At 47.5% G+C, this 23,370-nt stretch overlaps 2 protein-coding genes across 4 annotated transcripts in view; one reads left to right on the forward strand and one right to left on the reverse strand.

Annotated features, from left to right (window-relative positions):
* LOC137431586 (hyccin) overlaps positions 1–7,720 on the reverse strand; it is a 576,074-nt gene extending 568,354 nt beyond the window's left edge. The window contains exon 1 of the mRNA XM_078782117.1: positions 7,532–7,720. Within this exon, the coding sequence (XP_078638243.1) occupies positions 7,532–7,608 (77 nt within the window). The 5' untranslated portion in view covers positions 7,609–7,720. The remainder of the gene's footprint in view (positions 1–7,531) is intronic.
* The window catches only part of UTP15 (UTP15 small subunit processome component), a 93,226-nt gene extending 72,780 nt beyond the window's left edge, over positions 1–20,446 (forward strand). For all 3 annotated transcript variants that reach the window (XM_078782115.1, XM_078782114.1, XM_068123052.2), the window contains 3 exons: positions 1,599–1,723; positions 2,491–2,549; positions 19,844–20,446. In XM_078782115.1, the coding sequence (XP_078638241.1) occupies positions 1,599–1,723; positions 2,491–2,549; positions 19,844–20,049 (390 nt within the window). In that variant the 3' untranslated portion in view covers positions 20,050–20,446. The remainder of the gene's footprint in view (positions 1–1,598; positions 1,724–2,490; positions 2,550–19,843) is intronic.
* Positions 20,447–23,370: the final 2,924 nt, after the last annotated feature.

Below are 23,370 nucleotides of genomic sequence, written 5' to 3' on the forward strand. Positions count from 1 at the left end.
TTTGCCATTTAAATGCTTTGCCTGCATTCATTGAAGCAATGCATCATCATATCTATTTTTTCTTAATGATGATTGTGCTAAGGGGGGGAATATGAACAGTAATCCATTTATTTTCATTTCTAACATTTAATATTCTTTGTGTGCCTGCAAATGAGCAGCCGTCGTCATCCTAACTGTTTAATATTGTCGTGTCATTGGTGAGTAAGATCACGGGCAGCAGATAGCTGAACAGTTTTAATTCCGAGGCGTTCAAGCCGAAAATTGGCAGTCAGTCCATCGTGCGTGGGTGAAGGAAACCAGGGTGCTTATCTGCACGGACAAAAGCCACAGGGTTTATTCCTCGAACCCACAAACACAGAACCAAGACAAGAAAAATCAACAATACAACAAATGAAATGTACAATAATAAATTTCATGAAATTAAGGCACGGAAATAAAATGACTGCCGAGGTAAATCGAAAAATCTAACTCTAGGGAGGACCCTCCATGCTGACGGAAATACGGACAAAGGGAAAGATAACAGAAAAATAGCTGTTCTTCGTCGGCAGACACTCAGCTCCGGCCTCAATGAGGACTTTTGGACGCTTGGTGGTCGTTGAACGGGTCGGTTGGCGAAAGGACCGAGCGTCGACGCGTCCACAATAGTGCCGGTCAACCACACGAGCACCCTGAGCCGTGAAGCGGCAGCAAGACGTCCTCCTCTCTCACTCCTCACCAGAAAGCACAGCGCGGCCACAGCTTCCCCGAAGAACACCACAGATAAACCACACCTCCTTCCACGTTTATTCAAAGTGGCACAAAGGCTCCGACATTCGCTCCACAAACGGGCACGAAGCAGCCGTTCGCTTGCACAACCAGGACAAAAGAGAGCAAAAGACTGAGAGCCATGCATTCTTATTCCTTCCTTCCAATGCTGCCCACGCAGCCAAGAGTTCCTCACTTTCTTCAAAAGTGCATACAAATCCCAGCGCACCAAACGCACCAACAATGGTGAGCTTCTTGTCCGGAGAGCACAAAACCAAGAGAGAAAGAGATGGATTCTTCTTCTCCACCATCCCGAGTTGCTTGCTCTGACGTCACCCCTGGCCAATCACCGAGCTCCATCGAATCATCCCATCTCTTCATGACCAATGATGAAGCTCAGAACATGGCCTGTCCGTTGCAATCCCTTCGAGGCAGAGTTTAGTCTCTGCGGGAATGTTCGGATTACGTCGTCCGTGGTGGGGTGGGGTTTCGCCCGATGGTGAATGTGCTGGATTTCCATCGGCAACATGTCGGTGTTGTTGGTTAATGGAGCTGATTTTTGATGCCCCCCCCCCTCCCCATGTGAAGAACACATAAACAACCTTAAGCTCACAGTTTTTCTACTTATGTACATCAAAATGTCTCCTACGTGTCCAATGTCCATGGGCCATGCTAATACTACACAACCCTATCTCCACTATGGTATGTCATCACCTACCCCCACAAACGTAACTATACATTTAGTACGGTAATTGGAGTTTGCGTATCATTTTTCTCATGCTGGTTGCGTTGCTCTGAAACTTATGATCAAGGAAACATGTTAAATGTGTCTCATGGACCTCATGTTTCCTCAGCCACACACGTCTATCGGGCTCCAGGTAAGCATAATGCAGGAGCTCATCAGGAGGGGAAAACTGGAGAATGCACTGGCTGGCCGAAATGACAAGCAGCTGGTTGTGCTACTCAATTTGCTCATCAAGTGCGTACCCCATGCTCATTGTTGTTTTGAAATGGCAAGCCGGGTTTTGCAGTAGATTGATCACAGGATCACAGGTATATTGATTGATCCCTCAGATCTGTTGGCGCAGTAGATTGGCACTGCTGGACCTCACTTCTTATAAAGGGAAGAGAAGGAAGTGAAGAAGATTTACTTATCTTAAAAGGGACTCAGTCTCAGAAACAAACTTTTACATGTAACAGAGCATTGGGTGTTTTAAATTTTGCAATTCAATTGAATCTGAGTGCAAAACTGGCTCATCCCACAGGTTTTGTTTTACTCACATAATGCAGCAGGTTGGAGCACAGAACTGCGTTTACACTGTTCAGTCATTGTAAGCGAGTTATAAAAAGGATTGTGTGGGTTTAAGTATAAGCCAATTGTTTATATGATACATACACTGAATGACCTGTTGCGGGTGACATTGACATTGCCATCTAAAGCTTCACCATGAAAATGCTCAGCTCAGGATTTGCAAATGTGCGCTACGACAGGTGGCCTGATTATCCAGTCAGTTTAAAGGACCTTTCCAAGATATTTAATGCAAAGCTTCTCCACGTCTTGCAACAAGAAAGTATATTGTAAATATTGCAGCTCCGTCCTTGGTGGAAAGTACTCGATCTCCTAAATCATTTTTGTAGCCATTTATTTATTTATTTCAATCTGGCTAATGCCTTTCATTTGATGGATTGGCTATGTTGACATATCTTCATGTTGCACCTGTTCGCCCCCTCCCTCCCTCAACGTAGGCACTTGTTTGATGCTCGCTACACAAATGTACTCGTCACTGTAGCAGAGAATCTCATCGGTAAGCGTGGAACCTCCATTTCCGAATTTGGAGTGTCCCTTTGATCAAGTGTGGAAGTATTCAAATGCTTTTTGGAATGAAGACTGTTGTTGAGAAGGATGGTGAATTAAATAAAAGTGCCGCTTAAGAAAATGGTACACAAGTTTGGACATGCAAAGTAACTTCTCCCAATCACGAGTGGCATCTGTGATTCAGTGATGTCTGTGTGTAGCATTCATTTACGAGTAATGTGCCTTTGCTTGTGGTGTATTTAAACCATTTGCTAAGTTTGATGTCATTGTGTACGACAAGAAAAAAATGGCAAAACGCATGTGGTTAAATGAAAGTGTTTTCACGTACCATACTGTGGCCCAATGAATGTAAACACGACGTTAAAAAAAGTTCTTTATCATCATCTTCATCAGTGAGTTCTCCGAAACTTCGCTCGAAAGGGGCTTTGTTTGTTTTTCTTAATATTTCTGGAGATATTTTCCAAGAGCCTCACAGAATCCCAAGGCTCGATTAAACAGGGATAAACAAAGATTCACTTCAAGGAGGGCTCAAAATGAGCCTAATATGTAACAAAGTAACTTCTTGAAGCAAGACGAGTGAAACGGAGTGTGCACCTCGTATCAAAACAAGGGAGGGAGAGTATCATGGGAGCACATGATCTGAGTAATTACAAACACCGTGAATAAGCACAAAAATGATCAACCTCTCATAACTTGTTATAACAGCATACAATCTGGTACACCACAGACTCCTTTTTGTTCCATTTCACGAGTTTCTCGTGCATGTGTAATGACCCTTTCCAGGACACTGTTCAACATTGTTTTCTCCAGAAAGTTTTTCATGGCTGGAGGCATTGTGTTTCTGGGCTGTCCATCTGTGCGTCCGTCCATTATCGGTTTTCTGTTGCCACAATAACTTGTGAACCACTGAAAGAGTTTCAACCAATCTTGGCACAGGTATAGAATACAACAGAAGGATGAAGAGATTGCACATTTGGTTCAACAGGTCAAAAGTTAAAGGTCATGTGCCCTTCGAAAAAGTCATTTTGCGCAACATAACCTTGAAGTTAGAAGCATCTGATATTGGCTCTCTCCTACTTACCTTTTCTCTCTTGTGCTCCAATGTGACTTTTATTTTTGTGACCTTTGAGATCAAACCTAACAGTGAGAAGATATCTCGCACTGATGGGGGCACCTCCATCGACACATTCACATTGATTTCTATATTCTAGGTTTGTCTCAAACGATTGCACAGTATTTATAATGCCTGTTATTTTTATTTTATATATACAGTCACGTGAAAAGGTAAGTACACCCCATGTAAAGATTTGACTTTTTCAACATATTTCAACGTACAGCTATTTGATCTTCATTTCAACAATATTGACAGATAAAGGTGATATAATATAACAAATATCATGAAACATTTACATTTTGTAGTCCATTATATAATTTAAATAAACATAAATGCAAATTTCGCATGTGGAAAAAGTAAGTACACCCCTACATTTATCACTACTTCAAATACCTAAAATTAGAATCAGGTGCACCAGCTCAGGTACAAATGATTAGAACATCGTCAGAGAGGATCTTGGAGGAACCTGTCTTATTTGAACCTCAGACATTTAGTTTGGTTTGCTCTTTGTTGTTGAAGTGTGCGGCGTCACCATGCCTAGATCAAAAGAGCTCTCTGAGGCCTTCAGAAAGAAGGTTATAGATGCCGATGAGTCTGGGAAGGGATTTAAAAAGATCTCCAAACGATTTGAAATCAATCATTCGACTGTCCGGAAGATCATGTACAAGTGGAGAAGATTCCAAACAACTGCCAACTTGTTCAGGCCAGGCCGCCCCAGCAAGTTCAGCCCGAGAGCAGACCGCAAGATGCTGAAAAATCTCTCGGAACCCCAGAATGTCATCACGGGACCTACAGGTAGCTCTTGCCACTGTTGATGTCAAAGTGCACGAGTCGACCATTAGAATTAGGCTGCACAAATTTGATCTACATGGGAGGTGTGCCAGGAGGAAACCTTTGCTGTCCAGAAAGAGCATCAGGGCAAGACGAAAGTTATGCCAAAGAACACCTCGGCAAAGACCAGCACTTCTGGAACAATGTGCTCTGGACAGATGAGTCAAAGGTAGAGCTATTTGGCCACAGTAACAGAAGACATGTTTGGCGAAAACCAAAGACAGCATTTGACCACAAGAACCTGATACCAACTGTAAAGCATGGTGGTGGAAATATTATAGTTTGGGGCAGCTTTGCTGCATCAGGGCCTGGGCAGCTCACCGTCAGAGAATCCACTATGAATTCTTCATTGTACCAGAGAGTGCTTGAGGATAATGTGAGGCCATCTGTCGGAAAGTTGAAGCTCAACCGAAGGTGGGCCTTGCGACATGACAATGACTCTAAACATACCAGTACATCCACCAAGGAATGGCTGAAAAGAAAGAAATGGAGGGTTCTGGAATGGCCAAGTCAAAGCCTGGATCTAAATCCCATCGAGATGTTTTGGGGGGATTTGAAACGAGCTGTGCATGCAAGAAACCCCTAAAACATCGCACAGCTGAAAGAATTCTGCATTGAGAAGTGGGTAAAACTTTCTCCCAGTCGATGTCAGAGACTATTAGACAGTTACAAGAAACGCCTACTTGAGGTTGTTTCTGCCAAAGGGGGAAATACCACCTATTAGAGCCAAGGGTGTACTTACTTTTTCCACATGCGAAATTTGCATTTATGTTTATTTAAATTATACGATGGACTACAAAATGTAAATGTTTCATGATATTTGTTTTATTATATCACCTTTATCTATCAATATTGTTGAAATGAAGATCAAATAGCTGTATGTTGAAATGTGTTGCACAGTCCAGGCACAATATATATACAGTAGTGACCCCTAATTCTGAACGCCCCTCATCTCGAACTACTCTAATTCCGAACCGTAAATTCGAGAAAATGTTGTCCCTAATTCCGAATGTATTTCGATAACGGAACGTGGAGGGCAAACGTGAAAGCATGGGCTACCAGGCAGTTCTTCACTGAGTGGATTCATGAGGAGTTTGCCCCTTCTGTGAAGGCTTATCTTGAGGAGAAGAGTCGCCAACACCAGGCAACTTTGGAGAGGTGGTTCTCTAAAGAAAGCAAGCCTAGTGAGCCCCAACCCTTTACAAGTGGTGTTAAGAGACAAACAGAGCAAACACCAGAAGCACAGTCATCTGATGTTAGCTTGGAAGGTGCCTCACCTTCCAAGCAATAAAACCCTCTCCCTCCTTCCTCCTCTCCAGCTTCCACATGCACCATCAGAACTCTCCACTAAGGTAAATGCAGTTGTTACAGACGTGGCTTAGATGTTAGTTTACCGAGCGGTTTTGGTATGACCACGTCTGCACAAGTTACCGATTATACTCGACGTTGACGAAGCCGCGCCACGCTGGCTCAATAAGAAAAAGAAGACACCCGGCTGGGTTATAAAATGACGACACCAGGGATACGGTTCTCAAGACCTCCGGAGGAGATTATATTCGTTACGGAAGGTCAGATTACAGGGACGAGAGGTACAACATAGAAAGACAAGCACTTAGACACAATCTTATATTATTCCCCAACAGACGACAGGCAAACGGGACAACGGCTGACTCACACGGGGGTTGATGGAAAGGACAGGCGGGTAGCGATGGCTCCAGGTGCACCTGTGCTCAAAGGTTAGAATCGACCCGGTCCGGTCCAGAGATGCGGGAGGTTTCACAGCGCTCGGAGGGGACGTTCTTTCACAGGCGGGCCTTTCTCTCTCAGCGCTCGCAGGTTCTTTCTTTCTCCAGCTCGGGGCGCATCTCTCGTCACATCCGGCGCGGGGCCGCGTATATCCGGCGGGGAGTGACACGCCCTCGGCTCGTTAGCGCCGCCCCAGATGGAATCGGCACGTTGCTTCTCATTGGGTGCGTGCGGGGGGGTTTACCAGGCTCCGCCCTTGACGAGGAGCTGACAAGGAGCCCCTTCGTGGTAACCCCGTGGAGCGCGTGGTCAATGGCGCTAATCGAGCCGGTGTGAGGACGCATCCTCCCCCGCTCCGCCGCCATCTCCTCTGTTGTTGTTGTAATTGTTGGGGAAGAAGATGGAAGGAGGTATGGGAAAGGTCCTAAACTCACTACTGATGCCATATAATCACATTCTGGTGCAACGAAGAGTCATAATTAATGGAGACGAGGCCTTAACTGACATAGACTAAGAATAACTAGGAAGATGTCCGAAAGTTGTCTACGTGTGGTGCGGTGGACCTGGGCACGACATTTAATGGGGGAATAAGGGGAAGGTCGGCTCTACTGATTGTTATTTACATGCAATGGGACTAGGGAATGGGGGATTGGGGAAAGTTGGGGAGTATTGGAGAAAATAGGGGAATATTTACAAGCGGATATGGAGGCCAAATTCCATATTCGCAACATTGCACCCTTCTCTACCCTCGGGGTGTCCCGACCCGATAAATTTTTACCTACTTTAGTGTGGCACGCAATGTAGTTCCCTCTACTATTAACTCTACCCTGAGTGCGACAGTTTTACAGATATTCACAAATGAGTAAATATGTCCCCCTGCGACGTTGCACCCTTCTCCTCTCAGAAACACACCCACAGGATAACCGAATCCGGAAAGAATTCTCAAACTAAACATACAGCCGGTAGGGGGCATTATTTACAAGATTACGCTGATATCTACACTACGATCCAGGACCTGTTTTTGGAGGAACACATGCAGATGTTATGCAAAGAGAGAGCGCGCTTGCCAGCATCGATACACCAACCCACGAGTGCTCTGTGGCCGACGGCCTTTAATAACGTGCAGAGCACCCTTTCCCAGCATCAAAAGCACCACCCCACCACCAATCGGTGCAGTCACCATTGTTCATTGGAATAAAAATAAATTCGACAACCCCTAACCCTGCAGGTGTCTCTTGCCCTTCTTGTGGTGCACTTGGTGTTAACTAAAAGTGGTTCACCTGTATGGCATAGGTGCCACGTTGACCCATAGGTCCATCCCCGGGTGGTGCTTGGCCGCAAACGAACTGCGGTCCATTGTGGGTGGCCACAAACATTGCGGTCCATATGGTGTATCGATCCCGGCAGCAAACAGCGAAAGTGCAGGCCCACAACTGCGCAGCCAGCACCTCTCTCTCCTCTCTCTCTACCCCAAAGCCAGATCCTCGGAGGTGGGAGACAAAAGAAGCAGACAAGTGAGTAAGGTGGTAAGGGCGCAAAAGTGCACGCAATGTAAGGTGATGCACACTGGGGGCACATGGGAACCAGGTGAGACAGGTACGTTCCTATCGTACGCCCCCCCCCCCCCACCAGGTAACCTACATGGCCCCTCCCTTACCCCTTACTGTATCCACAAAACACAACACTACCCATAAACATCTACTTTACAAATCAACAAACATCCCTACTGTCTTCCCCGTTCCTCCCATAAACCAAATTCGTCTTCTCTCCCTCCTAACCAATCAAATTTGCCATTTTCAACTCTCATCAAAATTTGCCATCTCCAACTCAACATCATAATTTGCCATCACCAATTCATCATCAGTCCCTCCTAGGGAGGGAGAGATGGAATCACTCCAATGTCTCATCCACGTCGTGATGCGTCTCACAAATCCTCACAGCAATCCTTACTTCTGCACAAAACAAAGGAAACACAGGTGTGGAGTCATCATCATCACCTCAGGTAAGTGGCTGCGTATGGTGCGACAGGTTCTTCAATCCTAACTATTTCCTAAATGACTTTAACAACTTTACACTACCCGGGGTCTTTCTCCGGCCAAACCATTGGCCCTCTTACACTATGGGTTCTAAAAACCAATTCCCATTGGCCAAACTGTGGTGCTTTTCAATTTGGGGTCTCACTCCCCCGATTCATCTCCCGGTGCCCTCGCACAATTTCTGGGCTGTGGCGTGTACCTCTCCCAGTGGGTCTACCCACCTGCACACCTCCACCACTGCGGTTGCCTCCGAGCTTACCTGCTCCTTACCCTAACCTAACTAACTGGGGCAGGCCCTCTGGCGCTCTCCCCACTCGGTGCCCTCTCTGGCACTGGGCTACCCGATCCACACCCGGGATCCTCAGGCACCCACTCACAACTACCGGCTCCCAGAGCCCACCTGCGGCCTCACCTGGCCGACATCCTCACAGTGGTGGAGTGCCCAACCAACTACACACACTAACAGGCTACACGCCCAGCCATTTCCACAACACTAATGCACCCATCCACAACACCATTCTGCAACCGCACCACAAATGCCAATATCCAACCACAATTTACCTGTACCCTCTACCTAACACTTACACTACCCGCCCCGGGTATCCGTGATGGGGGTCCACTCTGCCCCCATTCACACCTTCGCACCATGCACACCACTCCGTACCACTTACTCCAACTCTCTCCACACACCTGTACTTGCACACCTGTGCTCTCACACTTGGTGCCACCTGCACCCTTCTCTCCCCAAGCGCATTCGCGCTGATCCACAACACTCACTACTCATACACTGCTCCACACACCTGTCCAGATGCACACCTGTGCAATCACACCTGTCCAGTTGCACACCTGTGCAATCACACCTGTTCAGTTGCACACCTGTGCAATCACACCTGTTCAATTCTCACACACACAGCATCATCTCAGCTAACTACGCCCTTCTGAAACTTGCGCTTCCCAGTCGTCCCTTTAAACTATTGCGCTCCCACGTCATTATCATCCACACTAATCTACCTGCGTCCCTACTACAGGTATCAGTCACTAACTAAACTTAACGTCACCTAAGGTCATCTTCTCTAGATCCCTATCAATATAACCTAACCCACCCGGGCTAGTTTTCACTGCCATACACCCCATAAACTATTGCTCCTTTGCCCCCCGCATGGGAAGGGTGGCAGATTTGCCATCCCACCCCATCGGGGGTCTCTCACTACCAATTTTGCACATCAAATTTCAACAAATTAAAAATTTGCCAATCATCTGCCAATCACTGTACCATTACCAATCATCACTCTGCCAATCCTTTGCCAATCATCAAATTTTGCTTTTCTCTAATTTTGGGTCCAAAACACTAACCTCATCACCCAGTCGACTCACTAATACCTCTCGGTGCGCCAATCCCTGTCCAAAGCCCGGCTTCGTAAAGCCAAGCAATGGATGCTGGTTGTTTTGTGCCGGCGGCTGGATGCGTCCGGCATTCGGGGCAGGGACGGGGGCTTACCCGGGCCGAGGTCCCACGCACCACCTCGGCGTGGAGCCATCCAATGTCCAGATCTCGACCTGCCGGCACGTCTCAACAAAACGCGGTCGCCATAACGACCCTTCCTATCGGGCTGCCCGCTCCGCCTCGTGGAGCACGGACGCGGCCGTTCAAAGCGAGGCCCAGCACGCACCGAGGGCCCGCTTCGGCTATAAGTCGTTCTAAACTCTACCCCGTCTAACGTCGATGCTTCACCTGCATGCTTACATCCCGCAGCCCGTTCCTTGCTCACACATCCAGCCGTGCTCATGCTCCTCGTACCTTTCCTTACACACCCAGGTACACCCATTCCACTCACAGCCTTGGTCACACACCTGACCACCGAACACTTTGGCACACATTCGTTGGTAGCACACCTCACCAACACACTTCTTCGCACCCCCTCCTCGGTCACCTCCTCTGTGACAATCACAGGTGTGCTCTCATTCGCACACCCAACCACGTGCCTCACCACTAATTCCAGCGTGCATTCCCACTCACGCTCTACCATTCCAGGTGTGCATCCTTCCATCCCAGGTGTACATCCTCGCTCACCTGTCACAACTAACTCACTCTCCTTGTCACTCTCAATACTCTCACCACCACTCTTGACAACGCACTCACCCTTACTCTTGACAGCGCACTCTTTCCTCGTGCACCTGTCCGTCACACACCTTTCTCGCGCACACTCTCCCGTTACACCCTCTGTAACACTCACCACAGGTGGACACTCTTCCTTACTTCTGACAGCGCACTCTTTCCTCATGCACCTGTCCGTCACACACCTTTCTCGCGCACACTCTCCCGTTACACCCTCTGTAACACTCACCACAGGTGGACACTCTTCCTTACTTCTGACAGCGCACTCTTTCCTCATGCACCTGTCCGTCACACACCTTTCTCGCGCACACTCTCCCGTTACACCCTCTGTAACACTCACCACAGGTGGACACTCTTCCTTACTTCTGACAGCGCACTCTTTCCTCATGCACCTGTCCGTCACACACCTTTCTCGCGCACACTCTCCCGTCACACCCTCTGTAACACTCACCACACCACGCTTCCATGTGCTCCCTCGCACACGCGCTACGACCGACTCACTCTCGCCAGCACCCTCACTCCTTGGCACGCACTTTTTCCTCACACACCCCAGAGTCGGACTTTCTCGCACACCTCCTTTCGCACACCAGACCTGTCGCACACTTCACCAACGGCCTCTCACGAACACCCGGGTCTATCTCGACCCCCAAGCTTCTTAAATCCCCTGGCGCATCATACGCACGACCATATTGGTCACCACTTACACCGGGTCCTCTTCCTCTTCGCTTCTCCTCCATCACCTGCGAATCCCTCATCCGGTTAATGAGCACATCATCACGATCCAAACACAGACTTTGGACCAATTCTTTTATCTCCTCTTTTATCTCTTTCTTATCCCCTCTCCGTCGCTTCTTAATTTCGCTCATCCCTTCTTCCACTTCTTCTAATTTGTGCTTCACCTCTTTTATTCCCCGGTACGTCTCCTCAAGCTCATCCTCTAAGGCTACCTTGACCGTTTCCAGGTGCGTCCTCACCTGCCGGTCCTTCGTCTCCATTACCTCTATCACCTCGTCCAACCTCGTTGTCAGTCCCTCACGTACCATCTGACATTCCCTCTTTGTCGCTATCAAGTCGTTTTTTATGTCGTTTTGTGTCGCTTTTAAACCTCCTAATACCGCAGTGTTCCTTTGAACCTGCTCCACTAACTCCGTTTGTCCCACCGTCAGCTGCTCCACCTCCTGCGTCAGGTCCTCTATGCCCCCTTGCAATTTTACAGTCCCCTTTCTCACCTCTTTCTCCATGCGCTCCTTACAGTGCCTCACCTCCTCGCGCACTCCTCCGACCTCCTCACTCACTCCTCTTCTGATCTCCTCTCCCATCACTTGCATCTCCTGCCCAGATGCCACCCTCATCTGCTCCATTTCCTCCCTGTGAGCATCCAGTTTGGTTTCTACCCCCATTCTGACCCCCTCTATCTGCTGCTCCATTTGTTTAACTTCCCTTTCCGCTTGGTCCCTCATGTCCCTCAATTTGCCTTCCATACTGTTTTCTAACCCCTCTAACCCATTTTTCACTTCTTTTATCCCGTTGTCTAACCCCTCAAAATTATTGTCTAACTTCCCAAATTTCTTGTCTAACTCCTCAAAATTATTGTCTAACCCCTCACTGGTACCCCTCGCTTCGTCCCTCATTACCCCCATTTGCTCACTCTGAGCCCTCGCTTCGTCCCTTATTACCCCCATTTGGCCCTCCAATCGCTCACCCTGAGCATCCATCCGGTTCCCCAACCGCTCACCCAATCGCTCAATTTGGCTCCCCATACTCATCTGTACAGCTGCCTGTAGCTGCGCAATGAGGGCCTGTATGTCAATCGGCTGCATGTTAAAGCCCGTTGATACAGCGGGCTCGGCTACCGCGCGCTCTTGCGAGGCGCCATTTTGCGTGCCTGCTACCCTCGCTGTTTCGCTCTCCTCATGTCCCTCATGTCCCTCAATTTGGTCCTGGACCGACCCTGCTTCACTCTCCCCTACCGGACCCCAGCCGTCTTGATCCGCCATGGCGCGACTTTCAAAATTCGAGTTTCGTAACACAAATTCGAAATTTCGCCGTTATAATTTCGTCGAGCGCAGTAACCGCGGGACCGCGCTCCGGATCGATTTGGTCGAGCGCCGTACGCGCTCCGGCTCGATTTTCCCTCCCAAAATTTGGGCCTAACTAATTTAGTCCCGGGTCCGAATCTCACTCCTCGACACCAATTGTTACTCTAATAGTACAATTGGTGTTCCAAAATTTGGGCTAAATAAATTTAGTCCCAGGTTCGAATCCAACTCCTGACAACCAATTGTTACAGACGTGGCTTAGATGTTAAGGTGGGCCGAGCGGAATGGCCGTCGTGTCCGCACAAATTACCCGATTGTACTCGACGTTGACGAAGCCGCGCCACGCTGGCTCAATAAGAAAAAGAAGACACCCGGCTGGGTTATAAAATGACGACACCAGGGATACGGTTCTCAAGACCTCCGGAGGAGATTATATTCGTTACGGAAGGTCAGATTACAGGGACGAGAGGTACAACATAGAAAGACAAGCACTTAGACACAATCTTATATTATTCCCCAACAGACGACAGGCAAACGGGACAACGGCTGACTCACACGGGGGTTGATGGAAAGGACAGGCGGGTAGCGATGGCTCCAGGTGCACCTGTGCTCAAAGGTTAGAATCGACCCGGTCCGGTCCAGAGATGCGGGAGGTTTCACAGCGCTCGGAGGGGACGTTCTTTCACAGGCGGGCCTTTCTCTCTCAGCGCTCGCAGGTCCTTCTTTCTCCAGCTCGGGGCGCATCTCTCGTCACATCCGGCGCGGGGCCGCGTATATCCGGCGGGGAGTGACACGCCCTCGGCTCGTTAGCGCCGCCCCAGATGGAATCGGCACGTTGCTTCTCATTGGGTGCGTGCGGGGGGGTTTACCAGGCTCCGCCCTTGACGAGGAGCTGACAAGGAGCCCCTTCGTGGTAACCCCGTGGAGCGCGTGGTCAATGGCGCTAATCGAGCCGGTGTGAGGACGCATCCTCCCCCGCTCCGCCGCCATCTCCTCTGTTGTTGTTGTAATTGTTGGGGAAGAAGATGGAAGGAGGTATGGGAAAGGTCCTAAACTCACTACTGATGCCATATAATCACATTCTGGTGCAACGAAGAGTCATAATTAATGGAGACGAGGCCTTAACTGACATAGACTAAGAATAACTAGGAAGATGTCCGAAAGTTGTCTACGTGTGGTGCGGTGGACCTGGGCACGACATTTAATGGGGGAATAAGGGGAAGGTCGGCTCTACTGATTGTTATTTACATGCAATGGGACTAGGGAATGGGGGATTGGGGAAAGTTGGGGAGTATTGGAGAAAATAGGGGAATATTTACAAGCGGATATGGAGGCCAAATTCCATATTCGCAACACAGTTATTTTCATGTTAGTACATTTATTTCTTGTTTTTATTATTATTTGATATTTAGGGCATTTACTCATCTTATTTTACCTTGAATCATGTGTATTTGCAGTTAACAGTGTCTTGATAATGGGTTTTTGGGGTCCAGGAACGGATTAATTCACTTTCCATTATTTCTTATGAGGAAAATAGTTTCTAATTCCGAACTTTTCCCAATCCGAACTGCCGCTGGAACTAATTAAATTCGGATTTAGAGGTCCCACTATATATATCCCAGGTCCCAGCGGAGTGCTCAATAACCACACGCACTAACAGGCTCACACGCCCAGCCATTCCACTTCACCTATGCACCCAACAAAACACTACTTTACAACTACACGCACCACAGATGTCAATATCCAACCAAAATTTACCTACTCCCTCTACCTACTTTTAAACTACCCTCCCCGGGTATTCGTGAAGGGGTCCATCCTCCCCCCATTCACTCCTTCGCACCATGCACTCCTCTCCACTCATTCCACACCATTTATTCCACACAACCATTCTCCACTTGCACACCATGCAAGCCAATGCACTTAACCCAATTACACACATCCTCAATACTCTATGCATACACTTTCACACACACACATCGCTATCGAGCATTGCCTCTCAATTCCTCATTTGCTCACCAGCACTACCAGGACTCTCATTCACAATGCCTCCACACACACACACACACATCATTCATGAGCATTGCCTCTCATTTCCGACTAAAACTCATCCTCCTGCTCATACACACAGCACCATCTAGCTATCTACTCCCTTCTAATACTAGTGCTTCCTGTCATCCATTATACTAAGCACTCCCTCGTCATTATCATCCATCTAATCTCTCTACGTCCCCACTACTTGTATAATGTCTCGACTTGCATCTCAAGTCTCCCAAAGTCATCTTTCTAAATTCCTAACAATTATCCTAACCCGCCCTGGCTAGTTCATACCGCCAAACCCCATAAACTACTGCTCATGTGTCCAAATGATGTGATGTGAGGGATGGTAGAGCCACCATCCCTCTACATCGGGCATTAATTATCTTCCACTATCATCCCCAGCCATCTCGCACTATGAGCCCCCGTCACGTGAGGTACTGGGTCCTGCCTCGGCATCTAAAGCCGAGGGGATCCATGAGGGCGCCTGCTCGCCGGTTTAGGGTCTTAACCGGTCGGTGTGGACGATCCGAGGGAGGGCTCGTGGCCCCATTTTGATCTTAACGACCACGTCACAGACTTGCGACAGGACGACCCCCGGGCCCTGCCAGGGAGAGGTGAGTTTGGGGCACCTACCCTTCCGCCTCCGGGGATTGAAGAACCAAATCTTCATCCCCGGAGCATCCTGACTCCCCTGGCTCCGGTGGTCGTACCTGCGCTTCATTTTGGCCCCCACCAGCTGGAGCTGGCGGCAGGCGAAGGCATGGACCCTCTCCATGCCTTCCTCCAGGTGACGTGCATAGCCCTCCCTCGGCGGTATATCAGTGGTGTCTGGCACGGGACCGCATAGCAAGTCGGCGGGAGCCCGCAACTCCCGCCCATACATAAGCAACGCCGGACTGCATGCGGATGTCATCACGGGACCTACAGGTAGCTCTTGCCACTGTTGATGTCAAAGTGCACAAGTCCACCATTAGAAAGAGGCTGCACAAATTTAATCTACATGGGAGGTGTGCCAGGAGGAAACCTTTGCTGTCCAGAAAGAACATCAGGGCAAGACTAAAGTTTTCCAATGAACACCTCGGCAAAGACCAGCACTTCTGGAATAATGTGCTCTGGACAGATGAGTCAAAGGTAGAGCTATTTGGCCACAGCATCAGAAGACATGTTTGGCGAAAACCAAAGACAGCATTTGACCACAAGAACCTGATACCAACTGTAAAGCATGGTGGTGGAAATATTTTGGTTTGGGGCAGCTTTGCTGCATCAGGGCCTGGTCAGCTCACCATCATAGAATCCACTATGAATTCTTCATTGTACCAGAGGGTGCTTGAGGATAATGTGAGGTCATCTGTTGGAAGTTGAAGCTCAACCGAAGGTGGACCTTGCAACATGACAATGACCCTAAACATAGCAGTAAATCCACCAAGGAATGGCTGAAAAGAAAGAAATGGAGGGTCCTGGAATGGCCAAGTCAAAGCCCGGATCTAAATCCCATCGAGATGTTGTGGGGGGATTTGAAACGAGCTGTGCATGCAAGAAACCCTACAAACATCGCACAGCTGAAAGAATTCTGCATGGAGGAGTGGGCAAAAATTTCTCCCAGTCGATGTCAGAGACTGGTAGACAGTTATAAGAAACGCCGACTTGAGGTTGTTTCTGCCAAAGGGGGCAATACCACCTATTGGAGTCAAGGGTGTACTTACTTTTTCCACATGCGAAATTTGCATTTATGTTTATTTCAATTATACAATGGACTACAAAATGTAAATACAACAACAACAACATGCATTTTAAAGGCCATTTTCTCTGCTAGAGTGGGGGTTAGCCTTGCGGTCCCCATGACAATCTTCTCCATTTTGCCCTATTTTTCTGCATCTCTCCTTGTTAACCCCCTTGCCCGCATTTCTTCTTCCACCATCTTTAGCCAAGTCTTTCTCGGTTTTCCCCGTCTTCTACTTCCTTCTACATTCATTTCCATCACTCTTCTCAACCAGTCACTTTCATCCTTCCTCAACACATGACCAAACCATCTCAACCTGTTCCTCTTCACAGCATCAAACACAGGCTCTATTCCCATCATCTTTCGCAATTCATCATTCGTCTTCCTCTCTCTCAACGATCCTCCGCACATCCGTCGAACCATTCGCATTTCCACCCTTTCCAACCTTCGTTGCTGCTCTACGTTCATTACCCATGTCTCGCTCCCATAAATCATAACACTTCTCACACATGCAGCATCCACCTTTCCCTTCAGCTTCAACGACACTCCCCTCATCATCAGCACGGCACTCAATTCCCGAAACTTCTTCCATGCACATCTCACTCGAGCAACCGTTGCCGAGTCTGATCCACCTTCTCCATTCAGCATGTCTCCGAGGTAGCAAAATGTTTTCACACCTTCCAGCTTCACGCCGTCTCCAAGATCCAACTCAACATTTCCTCCATCTGCAGCTCCCTCTGTGCACACCTTACATTTGAATGTAGCTGCCACACTGGTTAATGACCCTCTCAGACCACTACATTTTTGATGAACCCACTCAGCGCACATTGTACACTGAATGGAGTTCACTCCGACACCCTTCCTACACACAGCACAGGGCCACTTCCCAGTTCTTTCCACCTCACCACATGCTTTACCACTTGCCATCACCTTCGTCTTTCCGATATTCACCTTCAGACCTTTTGGCTCCATACATTCCTTCCACGTGTTCATCTTTTCCTTCAGTCCATCCATACTTTCTGCAATCAACACCAGATCATCTGCATACAACAACTCCCACGGTAAACCCTCCTTTACGTTCTGAGCCAGCACCTCCATCACAGCTACAAATAGTAGTGGACTTAGTACCGACCCCTGATGCACTCGCACCTTCACCTCAAACTCACCACTGTTCCCGTCCTTCGTCCTGACAGCTGTGCGCGCTCTTTTGTACATTGCCATCACGACTCTGATCAACCATTCCTCCACTCCTAACTTCCTCAATGCCCATGTCAATACTTTGCGTGGAACCCGATCGAATGCTTTCTCCAGATCAACAAACCCAAGAAACAACTTCTTCCTCTTCTCCATGTACTTCTCCTGCAACTGCCTCACAATGAAAAGCGCGTCTGTCGTTCCTCTTCCTGGCATGAATCCAAACTGCATTTCGTCGATCTTCACTTTCTTCCTTATCCTCCTCTCCAACACCCTTTCCAATACCTGCATTCCATGCTCCATTAACTTTATCGCTCGGTACGAGCCACACTCCAGAGGGTCACCTTTCCCCTTGTATAGAGGGACGAGGGTACTCAGTTCCCAATCCACTGGAATGCGGCCTTCTTTCACCACCAGATTACAGATATCTGTCATTCTCTTCACACCCCAACTTCCTGCTGCCTTCAACATATCTCCCACAACTCCCGGCAGCCCTCCCGCTTTTCTACCCTTCATTGCTTTTATCGCTTCCTCAACTTCCTTCTCAGTTATCTTCTCTGCCGGTCCTAAAACTGGGTTACTCTCTATGTTGCCATCCCATTCATTCTCTGTATTCAACAGCATTTCCATATATCTTTTCCATCTTCCTTTAATTCCATCTGGGTCGACAACGATTTGTCCCACTTCATCCTTCAAGCAACTCACCCCCATCACATCACACCTCTCTTTCGCTATCTGCTTTGCAATCCTGAATATTGCTTTCTGACCCTCTTCCGAATCCAAGCGTTCTCCGAACATTTTCCTACATGCCTCCTGCGCCTTTGCTACCTCTTTCTTTGCAGCCTTCCTGGCTGCCTTATAACTTTCATGCTCTGCTGTTTCTGCTCCCGTACCCTTCGCCTTCTGCCACTCCTTGAACTTCTTCCTCTTCTCGTCAATCCTCTTTCCAACTTCATCATCCCACCACCATGTTTCCGAGTGCCTCGGTGGTCCTTTTGTCCATCCACATACCTCACCAACGGCTCCCAACAGACTAGCTTTCATTGACATCCAACCACTTTCAAGTTCAACCACATCATCCTCGACCCTACTCAGCCTCTCTTTTAATGCCTCCCTTACTGTCACCTCTTTCAACCTCCACACCTTCATTCTCGGTTGGTACTTCACCCGCCGAGCTCTCCTCGCACCTTTCATCCTTGCGTCGCAGACAACCAAGTGGTGCTTTGAAAACAGCCTCCTCTCCCGGGATCACCTTTGTGTCCCGGAGGTGCCCCCTATCTCGCCTACGCACCATCAGGTAGTCAACGGTTGTCGTCGACCCACCTGACGTGTATGTAACAAGCTTATTATCCTCTTTCTGGAACTGAGTCTTACAAATCAACAAATCAGCTCCATCAGCAAACTCCAAAATCCTTTCACCTTCTCCATTTCTCACACCATATCCGTAACCCCCATGAACTCCGTCAAAACCATCCATACTTCTTCCCACATGTCCATTTAGGTCTCCTCCTACCACAACAACTTCCTCATCTTTCACGTTTTCCATCAGCTTCTCTATCGCACACCAGAACTTGTCCTTCTCTTCATCGCTTCGACCAACCTGCGGAGCATATCCCGAGATGACGTTCACCATGATGGACTACAAAATGTAAATGTTTCATGATATTTGTTATATTATATCACCTTTATCTATCAATATTGTTGAAATGAAGATCAAATAGCTGTACGTTGAAATGTTGAAAAAGTCAAAACTTTACATGGGGTGTACTTACTTTTTCACGTGACTGTGTGTGAGTGTGTGTGTGTGTGTGTGTGTGTGTGTGTGTGTGTGTGTGTGTGTGTGTGTGTGTGTGTGTGTGTGTGTGTGTGTGTGTGTGTGTGTGTGTGTGTGTGTGTGTGTGTGTGTGTGTGTGTGTGTGTGTGTGTGTGTGTGTGTGTGTGTGTGTGTGTGTGTGTGTGTGTGTGTGTGTGTATATCATAAAACTTTTTTTCCCCTTTTTTTACAAAGACTTGAAAGATTTCTCATTGAATTGGTGGATAGTTTGTTGCGTATTCTATGTCGTTCTTCTCTTGGGAACATCTAAGGTTGTTTCGAGTATTTCGTAACACATTGTTGGCTATATCAATTTATAACCGATTTGTTCTTTTTTGTGTGTCCCCTTTTGCCTTTATTAAACAAGCTTTGAAATACTGACGAGCCATTCACCGCAACAAAAATGAAACGATTTAGAAACTTCCATGCTTGCATAACACAACTTTTCTAGAACTATCTTGCTGATCCCTGCAAGTGCAGTAATTGGATTTTAAACGAGTGCTGTGTACTTTTTCTCACGGTGTGTTTCTTGACAGTAGAGTGTGGGGATGGGACGGGCACACGTGTGGTGTGCACTTGTTGGTGGGTGAATGAACCGAGAACTGCAATGTCTCATTATGGGTGTTTCTTGTTGCAGACATATACAGCCCAAGCCTGGGAACATCTTCTGTTGTCGATGAGAGAATTGTGAAGCTGTTAAACCTGATGCAACTTGAAGTCAGATACCAAGAGAACGTGATGGAAATCATGGGCATGATGGACACGCTGTTTGCAGCCACGGTGTCCACGGAGAATATGGAAGTTGCTGGAGACAACTCCAGTGCTGCGGACTCCACATTTTAAATAATCGTTCTTGTTCTCTCACACTGGTGAAATTAGGTTAGCCAACTTTACATGCTGCACCCAAGTTACCCCCCTGGCATCCCCGATGATTTACCGGAGAACCTTGAGATTTGTAATGTATCGCTGTCTTTGTGGCATAAACCTTGCAAATAGGGAAAAGGGGGTGGGTTATCCTGGATGGGTGTTGTTCCTCTTTACAACCACCACAATGCTTGTACATTGTCCATTTGCCATCTTGGAGCGATTGATGTGGTTTTGCTAATCGGTTGAACAAAGCTCCCTGGATTTGATTCTCACAAGGAATTCCTGGAGTGTTTTGAGTTGAAACTCAAGATTATAATTTTCTTTTGTTTTATTTGTGGTGTAAATGATGAATTGAATAGATATTGATGCAGAGCTCCTGCTGTTTTGTTTTTTTTGTTTTTTTTTTCATTACAAAATCGAAGCTTGTGCAGGATTCAGAACACAGAACGCATCAGGACGTAACAGAACAAAAGGAACAGTAGAAAGAGATGGGGGAAACGACCAAGAGCAGGGTTGAGGACAACATAGAGGGAGACTTGGAGTAATGAGGGATGTGGGAAAGAATGAGGGTTGGGGAAGAACACAAGTAAAAAAAAATAGAAGATCGATATCGAAGCAAACTCCAGGAAGGAAAAACTGGAAATTTGGAAAGAGGTGGGCTTGGGGAGAGTTAATGGGGGTATAAAAGCTCAAGATTTTTCATCGGGATGATCTGAGATGGTGGTGAACAGCTGTCTTGAAGATTTGGAGTGAAGGATGACTTTGAAAAAAGTGTGGAGTTTGGTTTCACAGGCTGGAAAAAGAGGAACGAATGATTGGAGGTGAGCAGTGATCTTGGATTTTTGGAGTTTCACCAGATGGGTGTTGATGGTGGATCGCGTGAACCCTGCAGAAACCTGCGAGTGTGGGGGAAGGAGCACGTAAAGAGCAGATTGCGAAAGACAAGAAAAGAGGTGGAAGAAGACAGAGGGACTCCTGATCTCTCTCCGATGTCGAAGTGATAGGCCCAAAGACTAAGCTTCATCGTGGGGAATTCCATTAATCTTGAAGGCCTTGGTTTCCATGGCACCAAGCTGAGCAAGGTGTGAGGCAGAGGTTCCAGCCCAGGAGGGAGAGCAGTACTCCATCATTCTGCAATTGTCGGCAGTAACATTTGCATTTTGTATTATTGATGACTTCATATCCTATTAAATCGTTCAGTTCCACTTCAAAGTAATGTCAGAACCTCTGTTATAGTAACATTTTGTCCATCATGATGGTGCAGAGGTAGTGCACTTTCATCGAGTTGTCGAGCCTGCATTCAATTCTCGGCCTAAAGTGTGCTAACATTAGTTGGTGGATGTTCAAAATCCCACTCACAAAGTCGGCAACTCTCAGCACTCGGCAACTCTCAGTCCCACTCTTTCACAACTTTTCACAAAATTGGCCACTTTCACAAAGACTCTATTCACCTTCACTCTTTCATTCCTCTTTTCTCCCACCTCTGGAACAAACTCCCAAACTCTCTTCAATCCCACTCCTCCCTCCAGGTCTTTAAAACAGCTGTTCACCACCGTCTCTTATTATCTTTTCTTCCCCCGTGAATTCACTCCAGATCTACTTTTTTGAAATTCCGACTTCTTTCCTTGAAGTCCCAGCAGTGTCCGTGTTATACATCTCCCACCCCCACCCCCCTTCCCACGACTCCTTCCCCCAAGCCCTCTCCCTCACACAGATCTCCCGATGTCCCTGTTCTCTCCTGTTGTACTTGTGTGCTTCCCTCTCTCTCCCCATCTTGTCTCCCGCTCCCTTTATCTTATGTTTTATGTGTCAGTTTGTCTTTTTGTGATTAATGTTAGCTCTTGCACGAACCTCGATCTTGTATACAAAAAAACAACTTATAACCGACACCCTGAACGAGTTCCAAATTCCTGTCCAAAGACTCCAGTCGCACATCAGGCCTTGCCATCCAATACATGAAAATATATATTTTCCAAAACTACTTCCATGCCTGACCCCATAAGCTAGGATTAAGTGACCATTAAAGTGCGATATACAAACGAGCAGTGCCGTCTCCAGGTTGCATCCAAACCAATAACTAAATGGTCCATCTCTTAAATATTTAAAATGCATTACAGTGCACACCTGTTGGGAGAGCTCCAAGTCCTGATTGTTCCCTTTTTAATAACAGGACCTCTCTTTATCATCATCTTAACGTTCTCTGTACTCTTTATAAAGTGTGGTGGTTACAGAGCTCACCCTCTCGGCCTGTGAGCTGCTGATAAGCAAACGCTGTGCCAGTGCCTTTGGGCGAGGCACCACTGCCCTGCCTGTGGGGTACCAGGCAACAACTTGGGGTCCTTGGAAGGGAACACTCGTGAAGGTAATAGCCATTCTTGAACTTTTATCCAGTATCTTGATTACCATTTATGCGCAACTTGTATATTGTTTGATGAGCAGCGTCAATGTTCGAGATGTTACACGTGCAAGTTCGAGCTAGAAACCAATAACGAGCAGTAGAAATTCGGTACACTCGTCCATCGGATGATCATCGAGTCAGTTGTCCCTTTGGTAGCATCAGTTGGTGGGTGTTAAAGATCCCACGGTGTGTTTGATGAGTAGGCGACTTGTTGCCAGAACCCTGGCTGAATTACAAACCAAAAGCTGGTGAATAATTTGGACCATTGTTGTTGCTTTCGTAGTAGTACTGGTTGTGGTGCCGGTGGTTCTTCTTGCTGTTGTTGTCCTGTGCACCTAATTTGGGAAGAACAGTTTATAAAGATATTCATATGCTACCGGTGAGAAAGTGTGAGCTCATAGACACTTGGAGTTATGTAACTTGACTCTGCTTGTCGTAGAATGGTTTTGTATTCTTATTGAGGATTTTGCTGACTTAGACTGAAGCAAACTCACTGCCTTGCTGGAATTACTGCACTGCAGCTTCGCTTTGGCTGTGCACCTAATGTTGATATCCTACTTATTGCTCTGATTTACCCACTGACTGCTAATGTCCTTGTAATTTGTGGCTTTTCGAAATTATGTGTGTGTTCACTTCGGTGCATGGTACAATGGTATATTCTGAGATTGGTAGACTGTCATACCAGAGAGGATACTTTAGAGCCACGTGCAAGACTTATTAGCTCCTTCAGCTAGTCCCTAGATGGATCTCCTTGAAGTGACTGAAATAAGCCAGAACTAGTGATATCTTGACTTGGATGCTGGCGGAAGAGCCAAACTGGCTAGCGGTGGCATTTAGGAGAGAACTCCAATTCTTGAGGAACTATCCACACTGCGAGAAGACCTACTTAGCAGCGGGCT

The sequence above is a fragment of the Myxine glutinosa genome, chromosome 7, assembly GCF_964187855.1.
Source record: "Myxine glutinosa chromosome 7, kmMyxGlut1.1, whole genome shotgun sequence".
Taxonomy (NCBI): domain Eukaryota; kingdom Metazoa; phylum Chordata; class Myxini; order Myxiniformes; family Myxinidae; genus Myxine; species Myxine glutinosa.